At 46.4% G+C, this 16,218-nt stretch overlaps 2 protein-coding genes and 1 pseudogene across 2 annotated transcripts; 2 read left to right on the top strand and 1 right to left on the bottom strand.

Annotated features, from left to right (window-relative positions):
* Positions 1–1,116: 1,116 nt before the first annotated feature.
* Positions 1,117–1,869, bottom strand: LOC119328893 (zinc finger protein CONSTANS-LIKE 1-like). Its single transcript, XM_037601891.1, has one exon. The coding sequence runs from the start codon at positions 1,806–1,808 to the stop codon at positions 1,323–1,325; it is 486 nt and encodes a 161-aa protein (XP_037457788.1). The 5' UTR covers positions 1,809–1,869; the 3' UTR covers positions 1,117–1,322.
* Positions 1,870–4,048: 2,179 nt separating this feature from the next.
* Positions 4,049–5,625, top strand: LOC119331155 (photosynthetic NDH subunit of subcomplex B 3, chloroplastic-like). Its single transcript, XM_037604330.1, has 6 exons — positions 4,049–4,396; positions 4,488–4,598; positions 4,687–4,743; positions 4,878–4,940; positions 5,067–5,129; positions 5,300–5,625. The coding sequence occupies exons 1-6, from the start codon at positions 4,154–4,156 to the stop codon at positions 5,348–5,350; spliced, it is 588 nt and encodes a 195-aa protein (XP_037460227.1). The 5' UTR covers positions 4,049–4,153; the 3' UTR covers positions 5,351–5,625.
* A 2,815-nt stretch (positions 5,626–8,440) lies between these two features.
* Positions 8,441–9,833, top strand: LOC119330327 (annotated as a pseudogene).
* The last annotated feature ends 6,385 nt before the right edge of the window (positions 9,834–16,218 follow it).

The following is a 16,218-nucleotide window of genomic DNA, read 5'->3' as shown; positions in this document are numbered from 1 at the left end:
AACATTCTGAATAACTTCCGTGTAAATAGCATGATACTGTATGCAAGTATATGTGATAACTTACAAATAAATACCACGGTAACAATGATCCAGGGGTGGTTGGAGGGGATGAAGTTGTTTGAAAACATACCCCGATAACTTTTATATAAATATCACGATAATATACACATCGTAGACTTGATAACTCATGTACAAACAGTGTGATAACTTTGACCCCCGGGGTGGAAGTTGTTTGAAAATACACCCTCGATAATTTATGCATAAATAGCATGGAAATATACGGACTACATGCATGTTAACTCACGCACAAACACCGCGATAACTTTGTCATAGAAAAAAATGTTGAAAATGTACCACGGTAACTCATGGGTAAATATCATGATAATAGACACACATTAGACCTGATAACTTACTTAGCCCAGACATGGTAACTATTTGTAGGGAAAAAAGTTAGCAGAACATATCAATATGAGATCTAGTTTCAAAGGTCTTGTAGAGATGAAATTTTTATGTGAAAACAATTTTTCGATCGGACCAACAGTTTTGAGCTATAAAACATTTTGAAGTTTCAACCAGGGAAGAACTAGGATGACATTCGTTTTTTCTATCTAATGCATGCATGCATGTGCTTGTGAAGAGAAGGTTGGAGGAATTTTTTTATGCCCCAATAATTTCTATGTAAACAACATGATAACTTATGCACCACAGGCATGATAACTTATGTAGAACACGTGGTAACTTTTTATGAGAAAAAGAAGTCGTCGAAACACATCAACATGAGATCTAGTTTCGAAGATCTCGTCGCTACGAATCTTTTATGCGAAAACAATTTTTCAATCGAAACGACGGTTTGAGCTACAAAACATTTTGAATTTTCTCATTGGGAAGAATCTTTGGTGACATCATCAATTCTGTCTTTTACTGCATGCATGTAATTAGTTACTCTAATCAAGAGGGAATGTTACCCACATGCATGAGAAAGTGAAATAATGTGGAGGCATGGCACATGCACTCGTACGGATTTGTTCCATATTTCAGAACATCGGAAGATAGCATGCGGATCTGTTGCAAAATTCCTGCCGGCAAGAAGTTAACATAGTCCAACTTTATATACAGACTAAAAAAACGAAAGGAGTACATTGATACTATCAAGGAGTTTTCTTATGAGAAATTACTATCAAGGAAGTTAGCTCATGCTCATACGCTCATAAGATACATGACTTGTCGATTATTTTTCATGATGATATTTTTTAATTACCCATATATCTAAAAGGCCGCAGGCCCGTCATTGCTGGGTACACGGGCATTCGACCTGGCCCCTCCTAGGCGTTCACTGCGGCCGTCCTCTTCCTGGCGCGCGCGCGCCCGATCGCCGCTGCCACCGCCACAAGCAGCCTTGCCGGCACGTGCGCACTGGCCTCCAAGCGCTGGAGCGCGTCCTCAGGCTCGTGGACGCCGTGAGCCGCCACCTCCCACCACAGCGCGGCCGCCATCGCGACGAGCAGCGGCATGCGCGGCGCCGCCACGGCGACCTCGGTCCGGATCACGCGCGCGGCCGCCTCGGCACACCGGTGCGCCGCCCCCTCCTCGAGGCCCATCCGCCGGGCCCAGCCCTCGAGCGCCACCTCGCAGCGCACGCGAACGACGCCCCTGGACTGCGAGACGCGCGTGCGGCGGTGGCGGGACGCGAGGGTGTTGGCGCCGTGCACCTCGGCGTCGCACGGCCAGCAGAGGAACGCCGCGTCGGCCCGGCAGTGCACGTCCGCCCCCGCGCCGCACAGCTCGCAGCGCTCGCCCGCGGCGCACATCCCCGCTGCTGGGCGCACCGCGCACGGCCGCGGGCGGGGGAGACGTACGACGGACGACGGACGAGGCAGCCAGCTGGAGTGACGTACGTGCGTGCGTGCGTGCTCGGCTCCACTCCCTTCGTCCCGGCCGGCGCCGGCGCGTACTTAAAGGCGAATGAGGGAGGGAACCCGGGCGGCCGTGCGAGCGAGACTTTTCTCGCTCCTCGCGTGCAAGTTTCGTGCGCTGCCGGATCCGGCCGGACGTACGTACATGGATGCAAAGGGAGGCGACGTCCAGCTCTTCTTTGGGTTGGCGAGGACGTGGAGTACTAGGTAACCAGCCACGGCCATGTTGGAACAAGCGCGTGACACCTGCACTTGCACAAGAGGCCAAGAGCCCAAGACGGTGGAGTAAAGTGGCCGCGGTTCATCGACGTGAGCCGCGAGTTGGAGGGCCTGGCGGTCGCCGGTGGGATGCGCCGACCGACAGAGTCATCCTTGGGCATGGAACCTCGTCCCGCCCGAACTAGTACTACGTGACTGGCGCCCACTATCTGAGCTCGGTCGATCGCTAGTGGTTTCGTCGGGTAGTTATTCTTCGGAAGGGCGAACAGTCAGTCACCTGAAATCCTAATTTGGGTGAGTAACTTTGGTTAGCTGGGTTCAACAAGTGGTTTACTCTTTGATTAAGAAAAAAAAGGCAAATTTTAAGATTATCCCTCCTATCTCCTCCTCCTCTTTTCATATGAGAGGTGAGAGTATATAATACATCCGAGCCGTTGATTTCATTAAGTAGTGGGACCATGTTAAAATTGCTCGAAAGAAAAAGTGACTTAACCCTCGCAAAAAAGTGACAGAAACAAAAAACAGTTCACTTTGAGTTGGAGGTCCAAATAGAGGAAGAAACAAGGGGAGCGGGCGTAAAATTACTTTATCAATTAAAAAAAACACGAATTTGAGAAAAGTGAAAGTTGTGTAAAAAAATTGTTAGCGTATTTGAAAAAATGTTGATAGCATTCAAAACAATTTCGTGGGATTTGAAAAATGTTCGCATGTTTTAAAATAAATGTACCACCTGACACTTTCAAAAAATGTTTATGTAATGTAAAAAAATGTTTATGTAATGGGAAATTATTCTGTTCACCCGACCGATCACGCGCAGCGATTCCGCCGCCCATGCAGCCGTTGGATTCCATCTGATTCAGCTGCACACGTTCATATCCGTTTTTGCTAGCCGCAACCAGCCACGTGATCCCATCTGCTGCGCCATGTCGTGACCTTTATGCAATAAGTCCAATGTTACAAAAACAAATATGCAATAATACCTCTGTTGCAAAAAAAAAAAACAAGACCTGTGTTGCAAAAAAATTCTACAACAAGACCTCTGTTGCAGAAAAAAAACTGCAACATAACCTTTGTTACAAATGTTTTCCGAAACAAGACATGTGTTGCAAAATGATTCTTGCAACATGACTCCTGTTGCAAAAGTGAAAACGATGCTCGAGCATGAGGTCATGTCAGATCTGACGGCTCCGTACCCGCATGATCTTTTAAAAAGATACACCGCCTGACGCGTAGCACGTTCCTCAAAAACATCCCGGAGGACTGGCATCCTTATCCATTCATCACCGCTTCATCCCCAATCCCTAACCTCACGAGGAATTTGTTTTTTGCAGCATTACTTTTGTTGCAAAAGTCCTTCTGCAACAACACCCAAGTTGCAAAAAAGTGAGACCAATTTTTTTTCTTTTGCAACACAATCTTTGGTCCCCAATACCAATCCTCACGAGGATTTTTTTCCAACATCATTCCTATTGAAAAAGTTCTTTGGCAACAACACGCGTGTTGTAAAAATGTGAAGACGAAAAACAAAATTCTACAACACAACCTTTGTTCAAATGTTTCTGCAACAAGGTCTCTGTTGCAAAAGGGTTCTGCAACACCACCTGCCTTTCAAAAGATCTGCCGGCCAACGCGTAACATACCCCCTATACAAGAAGTAGGCCGAAAAGACCAAAAATAACCCAGCCGGCCGGAAAAGTATGCGGCCATTGGAGCTAAATATAAACATGCCGCGGGCCGGCCTGTACAAACGCACGTTTAAGCATGGGCTGGGCCGTGCCGGCCTAGTTGGCGTTCCCAGCGGAGCGCACATTTCCTCCAGCATCGACCCCTCAAAAAAAAAAGTCCTCTAGCATCGTAACTGGCACCTCAGCGGCCACAGGTTCCTCAGAGTCAGTGCTAGCAGCAGATAAGATTTTGCTAACACAAAGCCGGCCACACGACACAAAACCGAAACGAATGTAGCAGGAGCCCAGGATAAGATTCAAAAACCTTGACGACCGTGCAGCTCGCAAGCTGCGGCAATGGCGGCGACACTGCAGTTCATCAGCCTGCTCGGCACCTCCTCCGCCCATCCAGCTCCTTCCTGCAGCAGCAGCAACGAGAAGCAGCACCGCGCTGTCCACCTGCCCCAGCAGCATCAGCACGGGAGGAGGGGCGGGAGGAGGCTCCGCGCCGTTCGCGCCGTCGAGACGGGCGCCGAGCCTGCCCCCGCCGACTCTGAGATGGCGGTGGAGCCGCCGTCCGTCGACTTTGCGTTCGTCAGCGTGAGTCCTTCTCTTGTTTCTCGATCGGTCATTTGCTCTGGTTTTTTTTTTTCCTTTCGTTGGCCGGCGATGATGCTGCATGCGATTGCAGCCTCGGTTGCTGCCGGACGGGACGCCGGACGTTCACTACCGGACGGCGTGCGGCGGGCAGAAGCTTAGGGACATCATGCTCGAAGGTTATATCGACCTCTACGGGCCTTACGTGAGTGCCGCCCCCGCCCCGCCTGCGATCTCTCCTTCCTTCATCTTGGTGCCCAGTGCTGATGCCGTTGATGCTGCTGCTGCTGCAGGATAAATTGCTGCTCAACTGCTCGGGGGGCGGCGAGTGCGGGACCTGCATCGTGGAGGTAACCGAATTCTCAGAGTTAGTGTGGAAATCGCTATAAGCAAATCTAGCATCTCTAGAAACAAACATCCTTTTTCTATTAAACCCCAACTTGGAAATCTCTGAAAATATTATTCACCCTTGACATTTTTTCAGGTAGTTGAAGGCGGCGAAATGCTTTCTCCAAAGAACGAAGTAGAAAAGGAAAAGCTTAAAAGGGTGTGTGCACAGCTCTCTCTCAGTCCATTCATAATTTCCACTAAGTATCCAATGCGTTTATGAAAAAAAGGAACAATAGTAATTACAGTGCAATTTTGTGCTAAAACTCTGAACGTTGATCTTCAGAAACCCAAGTCATGGAGGCTGGCGTGCCAGGCCACGGTTGGCAACCCAGATTCAACAGGACAGGTTGGTATCATTGTTGGAAATATATAGACTTGCATTCTGTTTTCTGGACATTCCAAACACGCAAGACGATCGTCCGTCGCGTTGTTTCATTGCGTTTTGGTTCTCGGGTTTGACGGCATTAACAGGCTAACAGCATGGACTTATTTTGATTGATTCTTTGTTCTGCGCAGATGGTCATACAGCAGCTACCAGAGTGGAAGGTACACAAGTGGGAGAAGTGATTGGAGTATAACATTATGATGGTCATCCAGTAGACCTCATGACCCTGGAAGAATTAGACAGGAGCAACACTTGGTCAGGAGAAGAAGAACTAGAGGCTGTCTGTTTGAAGCCTCAACGAGGACTATATGTAAAGGCCGACACAGAGACATGTGAAGGCGTCCCGTAGAACTAGAAGCAAAGGCGCACTTCCTTGCGCTCGTAAACAAATACGTAGTACAAAATAATCCAAAGTGCTCCAATGCTCAAATATTTAACAATCGGTTCAGTTTTCTCATCCTAGGCGATCACCTATTGTATAATACTGTGCATCACCTCGGCACCCTCTCTCACCGAGTCCACAAAAAAATCGTCATCATGACTACACTACACACATATCTCATCGAGTCATTGTCCACCGGCACAATTTTCACAACTATTCCCTGATTTTCACAACTATCTCGCGACTGCACACTACACACATACTATCTCATCGAGTCATCGTCCAAGGTTGTTCTGGACGTTGCCAAACATGATTGTATTCCCTGATTGAGTAATACAAGAATTATTTCGCAAAAAAAAAAAGAGTCAACGTCCACTGGCACAATTTTCACCACTATCTGTTTGACGCGGTGATACGGGGCAAACCATATGGGTAGCCGGATCTTCACAAACTGAAGGTGCATTCTAGGATGAATATGGAGAAATCGTAAGCGAAACACAAGCGCGTAGCACTCAAAGACAAAATCCACAACCAAATCTCCCATAACACAAGTCAATACAAGAGGAACAGTTAGATCAAACAACAAACAAGAGAAATAAGACAACAAAGTGTTAGTTCATCCCCAAATTCAACAAGGGAGTGGAGGTCTTGAGAGATAGTCTTCCCCAACTTCTAAGAAGAAGAGGTCTTCAACCGCCAAGAAGAAGAGGTTTTGATATCCATGGGGATTCTTATCCGGTTAGGAGGTTTTGATCCTACTAAGAGGAGATAAATTGAGCAAAGATCTCTCAGGATTTAGTTTAAACTTAGCTTGCCCTAGATTTGAGGAGGGATACAACTTATATCGTCAAGCCACGAAGAGACATGTACATGGGGAATGATAGGCCAATTTCACCGCGCGCAGGCCGCAGGCAGGTTGACAAGGTCCAAAGGGCTCTGTTTAAGTTAGACATGGGGCCGAATGTCATGTCGACTGTCCGATGTGTGGAACTGCACGTTGGTATTATATTGATGTCGGAACATCCAACATCATCTAGAGAGCATTTGGGTACGTAAGTTGGCGTTGGGTTGGATCCCCAGGTCGGACTGCCCGACTTTGTAGTATCCAACAAAATAACCTCCTTGGTGATGTTCGTTGCTTCTTCTTTGAGCCCCTTCTTCTACTCCCTCCGTTCTGAATTACTTGTCGCAGGTATGGATATATCTAAGTGTATTTTAATTCTAGATACATCCATTTTTGTGACGAGTAATTTGGAACAGAGGGAGTACTTGCTTACGCGAGAATGCACAAGGTTTGCATTGAGGTAGTAGCCATGTACCACATGAATGTATAGGAAGCTCGACTAGTAAGGAAGTTCACTTGGAGCTCCCCTGGGGAAGGGTCAAGATCCTCATCAGCATGAAAAGTAGCGAGGTTTGTGATGTTGAAGGTGTCACTCACCAAGTACCTGTCCAATGGAATGCCAATTTTGTAAGCATTATCATTGATACTTTGGATGACCTTGAAGGGAGGATCGGCTCATGGAAGTAACTTGGACTTGCGCTCTTTCAGGATGCGATCATTGCGAGGAGGAACCCGCACGAGATCACCAGGGTTAAGACCATCGGATTCTTGGTGAGGCTTACCTTGTCGGCGTGGCATTGAACTTGTCGCTCGATGGTGAGTCTTGTATCTTTGTGCATCGTCTTCATGAACTTGGCGTGTGCACTTGCAGCCATGTTGACGCACGCTTGTAGAGGTACCGGCATGATGTACAAAGGCAACAAAGGGCTGTAAACAAGTTCAAGCGGAGACTTGAGTGTTGTTGGGTGTCGTGCACTCAAAAGGGAGTTATACCTTATTCGGGGGAGTTGATCAACATTGGTGATATCACCATGATGGCGTCGATGAGAATTTGTCGCATCCATCGGTTCAATTCTCTTGCACCGTCGGTGTTCTCTAGCAAGATTGACCCTCTTCATGCGAGAACCTAATGATGTGTTGTATTCGGCCACCATTGCTACAGACACTTGTGAACGAACAACCAGATCAAGTATATGTATGGCCCTATGCCAACATCCAACAGAAACAACCGTAAACAATCAAGTGCGGACTATTGAAACTGAAGTCATTCTGTAATGTTGGTCAACATTAGAACTATCACCTAGAGAGGGTCGACACATTTTTGTCACCCCCATATCTTCAAGTGTCACTGACTCATGGTTTGTCGGCACTCACAAATGAATTATTCATATATCCAGCAAGCGTAAACAGAAAATAAAAATAAACATTGAACTAATGGTCAGAGTCAACAATCATTTTTAGTTTACACATCAAACAAAAGCTGGGCCAAAATCATGAAGTCCCTGCTCAACCATGCCTGATACAAGACATCAATGGCAATGCAATCATGCAAGGATGGTAAATTTCAGTGACACACAGCAAATTTCTATCAAAAAATTAAACTGAAGTACGAAGTTGCCATGCTTGTTAACTAAAGTTGCAATCCTCGCGTAATTAAACTTGCCATAAAAAACGTTTGGAGTTGCTATGTGCCCGTACATGATGTGTGTCACTTATCAAGGTCCATTTTTTATTGCTTTTGACTGGGAGAAAGGGATGGAAGGGAATGTGTAGGCAAAAATAAGGAGAATTATGATTCCGTTCATAATTTGTGATCCCTTCTGATTCGAAGAAGGAAGGTGGTGGGAGGCATTGGATATGGATCGGTCGATTGGATTGCGTTAGAAAAAGACCAACGAAGAAAAAGGAAATCAGAAACGGAAGATGGGGTTTGGTTGGGAAAAAAATGTTGGGGGATGAGGTGGTCGTAAATAAAGATAAATAAATTCATAAATAGACAGATGACCATGTCCATGTGTAGACGTCGCCAAAACCCTGCCAAGCAAGATGCAGTTCCTGAAGCCGCGCACGGTCCGCCTCTATCCCAAACTACGGCGATGGATCTTGACGGACGCCGCGAGCTCCGGTTTCGGCCTGCAGCCGCTCGCTCTCGCCCTCAACAAGCGCCTCGCCGACGACGCTGGCAGGAGGAACAAGAACCTCGTCTTCTCGCCGTTGTCCATCTACGCCGCGCTATCGCTGGTGGCCGCCGGCGCCCGCGAGCACACCCTGGCGGAGATGCTCGGTGTCCTCGGCGCGCGTTCCCGGGACGACCTCGCCGGGTCAGTCCGCGCGCTGGCGGAGCAGGCCCTCGCCGACCAGTCATGGGCCGGCGGACCGCACGTCAGCTCCGCGTTCGCCGTGTGGCACGACAAGACGAGGCCCCTCAAGCCCGGCTACGCCGACGCCGCCGTCAAGTCCTACAAGGCGCAGACTTGCGCCGTGGACTTCCACGAGAAGGTCGGTCTCAATCTCATCTCTCGTTTTGCCGTACGTACATGATCGATCTATGTTGGGTTTTTAGGGCACACATGCACAGATCGATTGATAACATCAATTAATGTGTGCGTACATGAATATGTGGTTGTGCAGCCGAAGGAAGCTGGGGAGCAGATCAACGCATGGGTGGCGGCGTCGACGAACAAGCTCATCCTCTCAATCGTTGATCCAGAGACACTGTCCAACCAGACCGACCTCGTCGTCGCCAACGCCATCTACTTCAAGGGCAAGTGGGACAAGCCGTTCGACGAGGAAGACACCAAGGAGGACAAGTTCCACCGCCGTGACAGCAGCACCATCGACGTGCCCTTCATGCGAGGCTGGGGCAAGCAGCGTATCGCGTGCCACGACGGCTTCAAGGTGCTCCAGCTTCGTTACCAGAGAGGCCTGCCGTCGCCGGCACGCTACTCGATGTGCATCTTCCTCCCCGACGACCGCGACGGGGCTGTCGCAGCTGTCCGACAGGATAGCGGCCGACCCTGACTTTCTGCGCGAGCACTTGCCGACGAGCACCGTCTTGGTCGGCGACTTCCGTCTACCCAAGTTCAAGCTCGCGTTCCATACCGAGTTGGCCGGCGTTCTCCAGGACTTGGGACTCAAGGACGCTTTCGACCCGGGGAAGGCCGACTTCACGGACATGGCGGAGGGCGCCGGCAGGCCCCTGGCGCTGGAGGAAGTGTTGCACAAGTCTGTCATCGAGGTGAACGAGGAAGGCACCGAGGCGGCCGCTGTCACGGCGGCCCTCATGTTTGGATGTCCGTCGGGCTACCCGCCGCCGTGTGTGGACTTTGTCGCTGATCATCCGTTTGCCTTCTTTGTGATGGAGGAGGCGTCGGGTGCAATCATGTTCGCAGGGCACGTCCTTGACCCGTCAAGTGAGTGATGATACTCACGATCGACCATGGCCTTCGCAGACTCAGGAAGTCAGGATTTAGTAATATCTATTAGCAAGTATTATGAATTTGTAATTAGGTGCGCTACAATTACCATTTCGTTTCCATATACAAAGTTAAGTTAATACCGTGGTCTATGTAGCTAGCTTGGTCCACATGTAGGAAAACAAAAACCCTTATCGCATATTTTGTGTTGCTCACTTGATTTTTTAAAGAACATGCACCGGCCGAGTCCGAGAAGAGCTCAAACCTAGCCCGACTTTGAATTAATGAAGCCATCAACCAAACAGGATGATGGTGCAGTACGGGAGGCCTGACGACGACTAGGAGCCATGGAATCCCTGTAAAATATTGCCTTAGTACAGAAAATGCCAGAAACTATTGATTGATATTGGACACCTCCTTGCTACTTCATTAGTACCTAAACCAAACAGTTTGTCTTCTAGCCAACATTTGAGAACATGATATTTGACATACATGCTTATCCAATTTTAAAATATGATAACATCTGAGCTCACCAGAGAGAAGAGGATAATGACTTAAAAAGTTTAAAAATCACCGGAAAAAATCGGCATGAATGTTTTGCCAGAAATCTGGCGAAACAAAAATTAATCAACGTTTTGCCAAAATGTTGGCTCTCGTTCTTGAATCTGTAAAATTTGAAAATGGAAGAATTGGAGGCCTCCATATTGAATTGGGTTCAATTCCAATTCAGCAAGAAAACTGTAATAGACATGAATACGAATTTGATTGTTTTAATGTTTAGTGAATTAACAAACATTTATTAGGAACTTGACAAATTTTATTCACCATCACGCTCCACAAAAAAAATCATGCATTCATCCAATCTATACATTAACAACACACAACAACAATCACCATATCACATAGTGCAAGACTCATCATCTCACTTCACAAGAAAAAATATGCATCATTGAATCTGTGCATGGGCACTACAAAACAATAGTATTTTACCATATCAGTTGACAAAAAAAGCATTCATGGTTCACCATCATGTCACATAACCCAGAATTTGTTCTCACCTTAAATCAGCCCCACAGTGATCCAATCTTCAACCAAATCTGCAACAAGAAACAAGGAGGGTTAGCAAAAATCTGCCAAACATAATGGACTATTGGAGTAGCTGTGGAAGGGGAAGAGAGGAGGTGGTTCTGTGAGGAGGGGAAGATAAAGAAGATAAGGGGGGGGGGTCTTAAAAGTGGAGAAAGTAGTTTGGTGGGGAAGGGGTGGAGGAGATGGTGGTTCGATGGGGAAAGGATGGAGGAGTAAGTGATCCGATGGCAGTGGGGGCGCCTGAGAAGGGTTAAGGGAGGCAAAGCGGTGGCAGACAGGAAGCTCCATGCCATGGCGGTCATGGCAAAGGCCAGATCTCGCAACAGAGATGATGGAGATCCAAGAGAGTTAGGGAAGGAGATGCGGCGGCGGGGATCCCATGCCGATGTAGGAGGACGAGTAGGAGGAGATCTCACCTGGGCACCGCCGTCGATGACCTCCCTTGGTCGCCGCCTCCTCTTTCCGGGCCGAGTTGTAGGGAAAGGAGGGGTTTCCCTCTTACCTGGATGAGCGTAGAGGAAAAGATTGGAACTAAGCATTTTCTTTTGCAAGCAAAAGATGGGACGAAGCGTTTTTTAGGTAGCCGAAATGAGGTAACGTCACACTATGTTTATTTGCACCTTTTTTTCTGCATGGATGGAAATTTTATTTATTACATGTTCATATCATTTGGCAAAATATAAATCTTGCTTTTCTTAGCAGTTCCATATGCATGGAAAATGTTACCTAGTTGCTTCCAATTACTATGTTCTTTTTTGGATGGTAAATGTTTGTTTTGGAATTCAATTTTTCTATGCATTGTATAAATTTCAACCATTACACGTCCATATCCATGGCAAATTAGCCATTGTTGCTTCAACCGTTTCACATTCATGGAAAATGTTACCTAGTTTCTCATAAACTAGTCCCACTAAATCTTAAAATTCATGGCAAATTAAACAAGGCGGGTAGTTATAAACAATCCACCCTCCCCCATGGCAAAATTCACACACCCACATCTTTACCATTATTTTCGTTGTCCATTTCTCATGTTCTATTTTTTTGCAATCATATATGCACTGAAACATGGTAATTATACTCAATTACTTATGGAATTTTTTTCTATTTTCCTTCCTTTTTCCCCATGAATGCTAGCTTGATCAACCTGCCCTTGCCGGTCAAAACATTAAATAGGTTCTTGAAACATCGCCTCTTTACCTCGATGGAAACGTTGAATATTTCACCTGTATGTGGAAGATATTTAGAACACAACAATTTCAATTGTGATCCTGAGGATATCATGGTTCTATTTCTATATGAACAAATCGACACCACTGGTCTAGAGAAAGAGGAAGGTTTGTTTCAAGTACACATGATGCCTGTGGTAGTGCTTCGCGTGGTACAAAAGGGTTGCAAACTACGTGACGAGGCCACCCATATCAATTCACGAGAAAAATCTTAAATTAGAATATCTATTAACTATGCAAGGACAAAGGAAGGGAGGCACCAACCTTGATTACTAAAAATTGTGCATCAAGAAACAAGAGAGCAATTAGACCTCAAACTCAAAAATAAGTGTCATGCTTACTCAATCGATCGGCAGAAATATTATCCCCCGAACTGGACAAATTATCTGAAGCAAGTACAACAACATAAAAAAACACCTTATATGGCAAAAATTGCTAAGTAAGAATTAAAATTTGTAACCGGACCTATTCACCCCCTCTATGTCCATCTTGATCCTTTTAGTCGACCCCAACGAGTGATGTCATATCTGACCTCTTCAAGGAGGTCGCAGCCCGGCAGGCCTGAAGATCTTACAAGTCCAGATCAAACTAGAGTTCAGTTATGCAAACAACATATATATAAAGAGAAAGTTTAGACCAAACTAGAGTTCAATCATACAACACTAGCTTTATAACCTAATGATACTAGCCTTAGTATTGCTAGTACCATCGTCATGAACAAGTTCGACATTATTTGCCACTCGCCGCTCGCTGATGCTACCTAAGTCAAGAAACAAGGAGGCTTAGCAAAAATCTGCCAATCATAATGGACTATCAAAGGAGCCGTGGAAGGGAGAGAGAGGAGTTAGTTCGGTGGGAGGGGCAAAGGAAGAAGAGGGAGAAGAAAACGGGATCTCGTAGAAGATGATAAAGTGGTACGGTAGGGAAGAGGTGGAGGAGTAGGTGGTTCGATGGGGAAATGCTGGAGGAGGAATGATGACCTGCAAGTGCACAAGGCTGTTGTAGCACTTTTGTGTGATAAGTAGAGTGTCGAACCCACAGGGAGCTGATAAGAAGGCACCACAAACCCCGTAGATACACTCTCACTTAACGAGCTATGTATGCACCCAAACCGTAGCTTGGAAATAGCCTATTATATAAGTTGCTACAGAAACTTGATGAACGGGTAATTAACTAAACTACTAACAAGATATAAAAACAATAATTAAATGACACTAAGTTAGTAAGGGAAGATGCTTGAGTAGTAAAGCGTTCTCGAGGGTTCTGGAATCACTACCACATATGAACTATTATATCCTCTAGTAACTGGGCAAATGCATAAGTGGGCGGAGCCGGGTACACTACACATTCTACTCAAGGTAGACTTCGTGCCACGCATGCCACCATCATAGTCTTCCCCATAGGGTTACAACTCATGATAATTAAGGGTTACCCCATGGACGTGGCCTCTCTAAGGGTTCTCCGTAACTCCCCTATGAATTGTGATGGCGAGGAATCAAAGGCTTTTACTGTCATCTCGAATTACCCCAAAGCCCCAACCCTTCACAATGGTAGGAATGTACTTCACGGCAACAAGACACAAATGTGAGTGAGCGCTCCTCTCAACATTCGCGAAGGCTACTAACTTGAATCATGAACAAGTAATATTGGATCGCACAAATATCATAAAGGGTTCAACCATATCCTCAAGAACTTGTTCAACAACTCAATCAAATACATGAAGGTTAGGGACAAGTTACAAGACGACATCAAGCCAGTGAAGGAAGAAGGCATGGTGGTGATGGGATGATGATGGTGGATGCGCTGGTGGTGATGGAGATGGGGGCGCCACAGGTGGTGGCGGTGCCGGTGCTCATGGTAGTTGAGCCTCCTCTCCTACTTCCCTTGGCAGTGTTCCTCCTTCTCTAGTGTGGAGCAGCAATGGAGAAGATTGTGGATGTTGGGATACGTAGTAGAAAACAAAAAAATCGCGCCTACGATCTCCCAAGATCAATATGAAGATACATAACGGGTTGGGATCACGATCGTTACTGTCACCGAGTTGCGGTGGAAGAAGAACGTGTAGGTGTAGATCGTACTTGGAGTCGCTCAAACCGTAGATGAACGATCCCTTGTACTGCCCACGAATAGTCCCTCGAACCGAAGACCGAAAGCACAACCTCTCTACATGGTTGCAAGCATGTAGCCTTCACGATGAAGCAGCGCTTCACCATCCAAAGCGTCACCATCGCCGGAGAATTAGAGGGAGGAGATTATAACCACACTGGGCTTCTAATTATAAGTACAATAGGATTAGCCACACTCTAATTAGTCAACTAGGACCAACTAGAACATGAACTAAAAGAACTAGAGGAGGTTCCAAAACTTGTGTGTAGAGGGCCAATACCATAAGTATATATAGGTTAGTAGAAGAGGAGGGGCGCCACAAGAGGGACGGGAAGTCCCCTCCCTTGGCCGGCCAAGGAGGAGGAGGACTCCCCTTCCAATTCGGCCCCCTTTCCATGGGGAGAAGGGAGCGCCACCCCTAATGGGACTAGGTGGCCCAAGTGGTCTTCCACCACTTGGCCTTTTAAGACCCGTTGATATTTAAATTAAATATAAAATGTTCTAAATACCACGATACCATTATATTTTTTAGCATCTCTAGAAACATTTTCCATTTATATATAATTTATTGGTAATACCCGGTATTACCTGATACTCTCCGAAACCCTTCTGATGACCCCAAAATGCTTCCAGATCCTCTTGGAACTATTTCAAATATTCATGAAACAATTCCAAAAATATATTCTCATGACTCCCATCCTACTAATACTCAGCAGATCATGATTTCCTTAGCCTTGTGACCTGGTAGGTTTGGTAACTCATAGACATGAGCGAACCCGCCCGTTCAATGACCGGCAGCGGGACCGTGCACGTCCGAATTGGTCCCTATGAGAACATGAATGATATTAGTGTGAACCTTTGGTTATCATGTGATGTTCCCTTTGCTTTGTGATACTTCAAAAAACCTGGGATGCATCGGTATCCTCGAGTGATCACTATGCTCGCTATATCGAAATCCTCATTGCCGATTTTGTTCTTCTTTCTTGTTATTGTGTTCCGGCATCCCCATGATGAAGTCACGTGTGTCTGGCCAGACAATGATTGATGCTGTCACGCCGAGAGGGCCCTAAGAATATATCTCCATCGTCGGAGGAGCAAATTCCACTCTCGATCTATCCGTCCACTTGTCAAACTTTCCGATGAACCTATAAGTTGTCGTTATGATTATCGTGTTACAGGTGACGTTTGAGCAACCCCAAAACCCACCGTACGGTAACAAGTGACCACAACACTCTCATGGTCTAAGGAGCAAAAACACATATTAACACTCTATGTTATCACACTTGAATACAGACGATATTAATTCAATTCACAACAAACAAGTTTTGATTTAATATGTTCGTTCTTCCAACGTCATAATCTCAAAGTTGTTTTAGGACTAAGATCCAGAAAACGTGATCACCAACAACACTTGAGTTAGTCCTAGAGGCATGATACGTCTCCAACGTATCTATAATTTTTGATTGTTCTATGCCATTATATTATCTGTTTTGGATGTTTTATATGCATTAATATGCTATTTTATATGATTTTTGGGACTATTAACCTAGAGCCTGCCAGTTTCTGTTTTTCCTTGTTATAAAGTTTCACAGAAAAGTAATACCAAATGGAATAAAACTTTTGCGATGATTTTTCTTGGACCAAAAGACACCTAGGAGACTTGGAGTGCAAGTCAGAGGAGCCTTGAGGCGGCCACAAGGGTGGAGGGCACGCCGAGGGGGGGTGGGCCGCCCCCCGACCTTGTGGGCCCCTCGTAGCTCCCCTGACCTAATTCTTCCGCCTATATATACTATTATACCCCAAAAACATCTAGGAGATCCACGAAAACACTCTTCCACCGCCGCAACCTTTTGTACCCGTGAGATCCCATCTAGGGACCTTTTCCGACATCCTGCCGGAGGGGGATTCGATCACGGAGGGCTTCTACATCAACACCATTGCCTCTTCGATGAATCATGAGTAGTTTACCACAGACCTACGGGTCCAT

This window comes from Triticum dicoccoides, chromosome 7A (assembly GCF_002162155.2).
Source record: "Triticum dicoccoides isolate Atlit2015 ecotype Zavitan chromosome 7A, WEW_v2.0, whole genome shotgun sequence".
Taxonomy (NCBI): Eukaryota; Viridiplantae; Streptophyta; class Magnoliopsida; order Poales; family Poaceae; genus Triticum; species Triticum dicoccoides.
The sequence above is the reverse complement of the archived record's forward strand: the minus strand, read 5'-3'. Positions and strand labels throughout refer to the sequence as shown.

Bases quoted from the DNA above. Each gene is read 5' to 3' on its own strand.
- LOC119331155 (XM_037604330.1), top strand. From the start codon at position 4,154: ATGGCGGCGACACTGCAGTTCATCAGCCTGCTCGGCACCTCCTCCGCC. The intron at 4,599-4,686 runs GTGAGTGCCGCC...CTGCTGCTGCAG, and splicing joins TCGACCTCTACGGGCCTTAC to GATAAATTGCTGCTCAACTG. The intron at 4,941-5,066 runs GTGTGTGCACAG...GTTGATCTTCAG, and splicing joins AAAAGGAAAAGCTTAAAAGG to AAACCCAAGTCATGGAGGCT.
- LOC119328893 (XM_037601891.1), bottom strand. From the start codon at position 1,808: ATGTGCGCCGCGGGCGAGCGCTGCGAGCTGTGCGGCGCGGGGGCGGAC.